The sequence below is a fragment of the Onychomys torridus genome, chromosome 23 (assembly GCF_903995425.1).
Source record: "Onychomys torridus chromosome 23, mOncTor1.1, whole genome shotgun sequence".
In the NCBI taxonomy this organism is placed as follows: Eukaryota; Metazoa; Chordata; class Mammalia; order Rodentia; family Cricetidae; genus Onychomys; species Onychomys torridus.
The window spans coordinates 1,993,382-2,002,342 of NC_050465.1; the positions used below are offsets into that span (position 1 = coordinate 1,993,382).

General features: G+C 51.3%; 1 protein-coding gene across 1 annotated transcript; it reads right to left on the reverse strand.

Moving 5' to 3' along the window:
* On the reverse strand, nt 1-2,040 carry LOC118573357 (neuromedin-U receptor 1-like). The gene is given in 3 exon segments (XM_036173654.1): nt 1-267; nt 269-967; nt 2,016-2,040. Coding segments are annotated over 3 exon segments (969 nt in total). The 5' UTR covers nt 2,019-2,040.
* Nucleotides 2,041-8,961: the final 6,921 nt, after the last annotated feature.

An 8,961-nucleotide genomic window follows, 5' to 3' on the forward strand; every position in this document is an offset into this window, starting at 1 on the left:
TCAAAAAGTCAGAAGCTCAACACCTTCCCCAGACCCAAGGAGGCTCGGCTCCTTCCTTCCTCGACAATGACACTTACATAGCATCTTGGTCACCTGTCTCCGTCCCCGATCTCGAGGCCTTCTGCTGCAGGTCTTCCGGGCCGTTGCACTTTTCCCGCCTTTGACCTCCTCTTGGAGCAGCATCCTTTCCCTGTGCAGGTGCAGCCCGATGAGCAGGTATAGCACACTGATGACAACCATGGGCAGGCAGAAGAAGAGCAGTGTGGTGGGTCTGTATCACCAAGTTGTAGAAGACTCGGGGCCGCACCAAAGTACACACAGCTGAGTCAGGCACCAGACCCCGACAGGGCACGTACAGCTGCTTGAGGCCGTGTAGGCTGGTGTTCGGCAGAGAGAAAAGCAGAGCAAGGACCCAGATGGCCCCCAACATGCGGCGCACGTGGGCCCGTGTCATCACAGACTTGGCTTGGAGTGGATGCACCACGGCCACATAGCGCTCCACACTCAGGGCTGTGACGTTGAGCACTGAAGCTAGACAGACGGTCTCAAAGAGCAGTGTCCGGAAGTAGCAGCCACTGGCCCCCAACTGGAATGGGTAATTGTGCTGCATCTCGTACAGCTCCAGAGGCAGGCCCACCAGAAGCACCAGCAAGTCAGACACAGCAAGGCTGAGGAGGTAGAAGTTGGTGGGTGTTTTCATGGCCTTGTGGTGCAGGATGACAGTGCAGGTCAGCCCGTTGCCCACAGTGCCCACCACAAAGATCAGCAGGTACATGACACAGATGGGCACAAACAGCTCTGACTGCTGTGGGCCCAAGTACTTCCACCTCAGGGTCTCATCAGTCAGGTTCAAGTCCTCGGGGTCAAAGCGTCCATTGACCTCACTGCCATTGCAGAACATGGGGCTCCCGGAACCATTTAGGGACGGCTCTCCAGGAAAGACAGAACAGTTGAGGCAGGGAGGAGTCTGTGGAACAGGGGGAAAGATGCCCAGAAGTCATTTAAGTAATCCCAGCTCTGTCCTAAATCATCACACTGAAGGTGCCACCTGAAGAGGACAGGCTGATAGTCACGTGACTCAGAGAAGAACACCTGCCACCTACTGTAAAGTGCATTACAACTGCAGAGTACTAAAAGTGCAAACCTTAAAAATTATAAAGTATGGCCGGGCAGTGGTGGCACACGCCTTTAGTCCCAGCACTGGGGAGGCAGAGCCAGGCGGATCTCTGTAAGTTCGAGGCCAGCCCGGGCTACAGAGTGAGATCCAGGAAAGGAGCAAAGCTACGCAGAGAAACCCTGTCAGAAAAAAATAAATAAATAAAATAAATAAACAAATAAATGTAATCATTTTTAAATGATGATTGGCCCTTTACTTGGAAAGCCATGATCTTCTGAAATCTTTGAATAAATGACAGGTTCTTCCAAGAACAGGCTTGGGCATCTCTTTGGGTAGCTCCCTTTCAAGAAGGACATCAGAAGAGTGGGCACCACTGCAATATGCTTGAAGAGCCAGGGCAGACCTGACCTCCCAGCTCCAGGTGGAAGGCCCAGGCGTTTAATCCACAAAACGATTGACATAGGGCAGACCTGACATCCAGAAAGCTGTGGTGACCTTGGTGTCCAGAGAAAGCTGCCGTAGGGGTCAAGTGAAGGAGTAAAAAGGCTAGACCTGTACTTCGACCCAAAACCGGCCCTGAGTCGTTCCCAGTGAAAATACCTGACATTCTTGGCACCTACTCTACCGGGGGTTCTCGATACTTGGGACTCTCACCGAGAGAGGATCTGGGAATGGAGCAGGTGACAGCCCAGGTTCAAGAAAGATGCCTCGTAATAGAGAAAGCGTCACTGGCGGCAGCCAACAGCGCTGACAGTAATCAGAAAAATGACAGAAATAACCCAGCTGCTGAGTGGTCTCCCCCACAACTCCCAAGTGCCCCACAGAGTGTTCCCACCCCTGGGAGCCGCGCCTGTCGGACCACAGCACCCAGAACAGGGCCCGCATCCCCCTCACCTACCATGCCTTCTGCCCCAGAGGTCCTGGCTGCGTGCGCCCTGGCTCCCAGACAGACAGACGGATGCTGAGCTGCAGGCGACTTGACAGCGGCCACCCTCCTCGCCACCCCGGAGGCTCTGCCTGTTGTTTGCAAGATCGCCACTAGGGGGCAATGCTGACCCCGCAGCTCCGAGTACTTGGACCCACTCACCGCGGACCCTACCTGCATCCAAACTATAATAGCTGCTCCACTCAACCCCAACCGACGCCCAAGGACGTCTTTTTTTCCCAGAGCCTTCACAACCAATCCCATTTCACAGGTGAGAAAAATGAGCCGGAGAAAGGAAGTCCTTGGGACGTGGATCTCACATGCTGTCCCCACCAACTTTGCAGTGTGCCAGCTTTAACATAACTCTTTGTTTAGTGACCCCCAATTCTTTCTCCCCCCACCCCATTTTCAGACACACCTCCATACACACTCCTTCAGCCCCTGAAGGTCAGTAATCCAAATAAATCGCCTACCTGTGACACTCTTACACTCACTGGATATCAATCTCTGAAATTCACAGTCTCATTAGGGGCCTCCAGTCCCGGTGCCCAGGCACTCACTGGTCTCCTCCAAGGAAATCTCCCTCTCGTCTCCCAGCACCTTCTCCTAGACCAGTCCTTTTCCTGCGCCTCACCAGAACCCACTCCTTCACCCAAAAGAACACAGAAGACCCTAGTCTGGTCAGACCCCTCACTCACCATCTGCATTTCTGTCTCCAACGCTCCCTTTACCCCGCCCCCTCAATGCCTGGCTTCTTAAGAACTCCATTTGTAAACAGTCCTGGCATAGAGAGATTGTGGGAAACTCTGGGGCACTTGTTCCTCAGAATCCTGGGAGAAAGAAGTTTGAAAGCTATCTACTCAGCGGCAGAAGGACCAATCAGGACTAAGGACTTCAGGAGAAAGGCTGCAACCATGGCAGATGAGTGACAAGGCTCAGCACCACTCAGAAACAGGTCACCCTGGCCTCACAGGGTGTGGGGAGCACTTCTGACTCTGCCCCCATCTCTAGAACACAAACACACATAGACCATACATTCCCCCACACAACACATTGCACACACACTAGCCCCCTTGTAGACCTTTTGAAAATGTTCAGAACCCAGAAACGATGGGGAATGTCATGGTCCCTGCCTTACAGAAGACAGATGGCTCATGCCAATCAACTGCTGGCTGTGTCATGTATTCACATCCACAGCCATCATGCTACAAGGCAGCCCTGGAAAGGAGGGCCGTTAGTTTCCCTGTTAGCATGATTGGAGCCCCATTCATGCTCTGTCTAGAGAGCCTTGGTCTGGCTCTGAACTTGAGACTATCTAGCAAGGTGGTCCATCAGAACCAGTGGCACATGCTCCTTCCTGCTCTGTCCAGAGACAGCCTCCCTGGATTTTGTGGCTATGTATATCCATTTCCTGAGCTTGGTGGTTGATTGGCATCTGGCTAGACCAGGCCCAGATCTACAGGACAGCACTCATACCAAGTCCTGATGCATGGGCAGGGCTCCTGGATCTAAAGTGAATGCATAGATCATACCCCTCCACTCCCTCCTAAGACCCACAGGGCTGGCTTCCTCAGCTCAGGTCCAAGTAAAATCTACCTCCTCAGCTTCAGGCTGACCAGCAAGCTGATACTCCTGCCCTGCCACTAACTGCTTATGCTTATGAGGATAAATGAAGGAAAATGAGCTTGGGGAAACTGAGGCACAGAACAGGAGGGAATATCTGTTCTGCTCAGAAGCTTCAACTGTCTGGTGTCATGGAGCAAACACAGGGCTGGGGGCTGCAGGGACAGGACAGCAGCCATGACACCTCCCTAGTCATCTCTCTTGGTCTGGCTCCACCCAGCTAGGCCTGCACCAGACTAGAGCCAAGAGAGAGAACAGGAGGTCTGAGCCAAGTCAGGATTGCGGCCCCTCAAGGAGATGCATACCTAGCCCATAGATATCCCTAGTTCTTGAGCCTCCAGGTCTGGCTGCACTCACAGAAACCCACCCATTCCCCAGAAGAGGGTGGCAAAGGAGGGCTGCACATGGTGATGCAGACTTTGAAGTCCAGGAGACCTGGACGGAGTCTTCGTGCCCACACCACCCTGGCTGTGTGGTCTCAGTTAAATCCCTTCCCACTCCAGGCCCCACTTTCCAGCTGATAAAACAGCCAAACCCACATGTCTCTTAGGAACACAGTGAGACCTGAGCAGGACCACAGTTTAGAGCACTTATAGGGGAAGCTGGAGAGATGGCTCAGCGGTTAAGAGCACTTGCTAGTCTTGCAGAGGAGTTCAGTTCCCAGCACCCACATGGTGGCTCACAACCACCTGTAATTCCAGTTCTATCAGATGTCCTCTTCTGTCTTCCTCAAGCACCAGGAACACATGTGGTGCACACACATACATGAAGGCAAAACACTCATAGACATAACATAAATAAATCCCCAAGTATTTTTTATTTACATTGGTGTTTTGCCTGAACATATGTCTGGGTGAGGATGTTGGGTCCCCTGGAACAGGAGTGATAGACAGCTGTGAGCCATGGGTGCTGGGAATTGAACCCTGGTCCTCTGGTAGAGCAGTCAGTGCTCTTAACTGCTGAGCCATCTCTCCAGCCCCTAAATCTTAAAGGTTTTTAGAATCACTTTTAAGGGTGAATACTTGAGAAACAGTGAACTGCACAGAATTCCCAGAAGGTTCTAGAAGCCTTCAGAGATTCAGGGCTTCTTGGGAGCTGCATCGAGTAGGATCTAGAAGGGCAAAGTCCCCAGATGGGGGCAGAAAGGAAAACCCCAAAGTGAAGACTCTGTAGCCGCATGGTAGGCACCTCCAGCTGAGGACACCTCCGGGCGACCTCTGCCTGTCCTGGAGACAGAGACACTGGGACTACTTGGCCCTGGCCACATGAGGACCATGAGGCTTATTTCTAAGGTGTACCTGTGCCCCCCACCGCCCCTTAATCCCAGCACTCAGGAGGCAGAGGCAGGTAGGTCTCTGAGTTCCAGGCCATCATGGTCTACAAACAGAGTTCCAGAACAGCCATGGTTACATAGAGAAACCCTGCCTCAGAAAAACTCAATAAATAAAATAAAACCACCACAAAAACAAACACTGTACCTCCCCAGAGCTGGAGGGATAGGGAGTAAGCCCCTTTCCTCTCTTGAGGCTCAGTATGTACACTAAGCCCAACCCCATTGAAACTGGGTCCCCACAAGGCTCTCCTGGCACCTACTCATCCAGGGCAATATGGGCCACCCTCAAGCCCACCAAGACTTTCCAGGCGGCAGACCTCATGCATGTGCAGCCTAGAAGCCCCTTTTGGGATCTTCACACACATGAGTTCTCAAAGTTACAATCCAGGTGAGATTTTGGGACAAAATCCCACCCCCAACCCCTGACCAGGCCTCAGGATTTTGTTTGTCCACAGGGATTTGCTGTGTCTGGCTTAGGGTTTTATTTTCTCTTCTGTTTATATTACACCAAGATAAAAATCACATCCTGCCTCTGTACTCGTCAGGTGTGGTACACGGTGTGGGGCTGGCTCCTGGCCTCCTGGAGTGCAGGAAAGCAGTTGTCCTACCTGATGGAGTCCTACCTGATGGGATCCTACCTCCACACGTCAGACAGCCCAGGGCCAGACAGTCAAGAAAAACTACAGCTGTCCTTGCTGCCTGGGGACTCAAGGTGTCATCAAAGACCCGGAGGTCGGAGAGTGGTGGATAGGTATGCTGGCGCCATCATGGACAGAATGAAGGAAGAGGGAAGTGTGGAGAGAGACAGATGGGGTGGGGGGAGGAGAAAAGAGAAGAGAATTCTGTGTACATCTTTGCCCCTTTTTCCTAGAACTGCCCTGTCTGAATGTTGTTTCTAGCTCCTCTTCCATGGGCTAGCCTGGTACTTTCTTGCTTGGCTCAGAGGCAGCTCCTGTGTGGGGACAAGCCAGACCCACCTAGTACCTTTCCATGGAGCTGATGTAGGAGGTTGATTTTCTTAGGAACATTTACTAATTTTTTTTTAAAGCAGGGACTTGCTATATGATCCAGGCTGACCTTGAACATCTGGTCCTCCTGCCTAGGCCTCGTAGTGCAGGGATGACAGGGGTGCACCGCCACAGCTGGTAAGCTTAGAACTTCTTTTCTCATGTGTATGGGTGTTTTGCCTGCATGTGTGCACAATGTGTGTAAAGTGCCCAAGGAGGCCGGGAGAGGGCATCAGATCCTCTGGAACTGGAGTTAGAGCAGCTGCAAGCCACCACACGGATGCTGGGAACTGAACCCAGGTCCCGAGTTCCCTAGTTGGAGCTTGGCATCTTCCAATGGCCTCATTGTGCAGTCTTGGGTTCTAAGTTCATTTTCACAGGCTGCTTAGACCTCCTGTGCCTCAGTTTCTCAAAGAAAAAGTTGGGTGACAACAGGCTCTGCCTCTAGTTTTGTCAGGAGGAGCGACTGAACACAGACCCATCATTTCCTATCTGGTTTTCAGATAAATGTGAGCACAGATCTCAAAATCTTGGTACATTTCCTGAACACAAAGGAAGTGTTTACTGGGGCGTTTTTTGTTTGTTGTTTTTCTGGTTTGTTTTATTTGAGCAGGGTCTCACTGTGTAGCCTTGGCTGGCCTGGAGCTTGCTATGTAGACCAGGTTGGCTTGAAATCACAGAGATCTGCCTGCCTCCCTAGTGCTGAGATTAAAGGTACCTGCCACCATGCCTGGCAGGAAGTGAGTTTTAATATTTTTCTTCCAAGGCAAGAAAAGAACCCAGAGGTTTCCCTTTTCATTCCCAGAGAAGAGTGATGTGGAAAGAGACTATGAAGGACACAGAGACAGAGGATAGTCACCATCTACACATAGGCCAAAGGCTGCTCTTGACTTTCTCAGATCACTGAGAATTTCTTCATAGGAAATTCTCAAGTGTGTTGATTTGGAGGCGCCATAAACAAAGAAGGGATCCATGGGCCGCTTTAACGGGCCTTTATTAGTTCAGAAGGGTTCTCAGTCAGACCCATACTCCTCCCTCCCAGCCTGGCACCTCTCAGGGCCAAGACCCCAGGAACACTCTACCTTCTACCCTGTTCCAGATGCCACCCATTGCCTGAGCAGGAGGGTCTTCTCCAGTGAGACTGTGCAGCGAGACAGCAGATCCGCAAGGACTGGCATGTGGACAGATCCCTCCCTCTTAGATCAAGTCCTGTTGCAGGCTGGTGGAAGAGAAGGGGTCGGCTTGGCCTGTCGCTGTGCGTTCCACAGGCCAGACCTGGCTCAGCTGTGGAACCTGTTGCTTCTCTCAAGGAGTCATGATCTGCAGAGAACAGGGCTCCTCTCTGCTAGGAGACTAGGCTGGTTCTTATTTTTATTTTTTATTTATTTTATTTTATTTATTTTTGGTTTTTTTGAGACAGGGTTTCTCTGTGTAGCTTTGCACCTTTTCCTGGAACTCACGTGGTAGACCAGGCTGGCCTCGAACTCACAGAGATCCGTCTGCCTCTGCCTCCCGAGTGCTGGGATTAAAGGCGTGCGCCACCTCCGCCCGGCTCAGGCTGGTTTTTAGTGTGTGTTTTTGTGTGTGTTTGTTCTTGTCAGGGGCCAGTGAGACGGCTTGGCTGGGGAAAGTCTTGTAGTACAAACATCACAACCTGAGTCAGGTCATTGGAAGGTGGAAGAATCCAACTCCCAAAAGTTGTTCTCTGACTTAGAACGAGCTAGGCCGGGTCCCACAGTCCGAGTCAGCCATGTCCAGTGCCCCCTCCCCAGCTCTCTCTGGAGAGTTTAGAGGCTGCCTGTGCCTTCAGCCCCAGATTCTGTGGTACCTGGCTCCTCCGTGTTCTTTGACACATAGGCTGTGCTGAACTAAAGCACATGATGTGAAACTTCCCACCATCACTAAAAGGTAGGAAAATGTCAGCTCTCTCCTTTGTTTGGGGTTTGGTCAGGACACCCCCCCCAGGGAGGATTTGGTGAGGGTCCTCTGGCCTCCTCCCAACCAATAATCTCTCTCACAATAGATGTTGTCCCCCGCCGCATGCACATACAAGCACATTCTTAATGTGTGTCTCTCACACATGCCAGACATATATGTGGGTTCTAAGCATCTCAGTTGATATCTTCATGTGGACATAATTTTAACCCACTAAGTTATCTTTCCAGCCCTTTATTCCCACTTGATTTTTTTGTTTTGTTTAACTTTTAAGATTTATTTCTCTCTTATGTGTATAGGTGTTTTGCCTACGTGTATGTCTGTACACCACATGAGTGTGGTACCCAAGGAGTCCAGAAGAGGGAGTCAGATCCCCTGAATTGGAGTTACAGACCGTTGTGAGCTGTCATATGGGTTTTGGGAATTGAACCCTGGTCCTCTGGAAGAGCAGCCAGTGCTCTTAACCGCTGAGTCGTCTCTCCCACTATTGGCTCTTTTAATAAAGTGCCTATCCAGACTGTTTTGTTTTGTTTTGTTGAGACAGGGTCTCACTATGTCGCCTTAGCTGGCCTGGAACTCACTATATAGACCAGGCTGGCCTCATCAAGATCCTCCTGCCTCCCGAGTGCTGGGATTAAAGGCATGCACCACCATGCCCAGCCCTCTCTCCGGGCTTTAAAGCAAAGCCTCGCTTTCCTTCAAGGCCCTACCATGCTTAGATGCTCCAAATAGTTTCTGTCAATGCTCTCCTCCCACTTCTAGGCCCAATCACGGCCCTGAAGCCCGGCCATTCTAATCAACCGAACTTCTGAAGGGCAGTATGAACTGTGTGTCAGCCTTCTTCAAGACAAACCATGCCGCTCTTGTTTTATCATTGTAACAAGTTCTACACATGTGCCGTGGCATGTGCACTCCCACATTACACACACACACACACACACACACACACACACACACACACGCACACGCACACGCACAGGCGCATGTGGCATGTCAAGAGTCAATATTTGTTCCTCCTGTA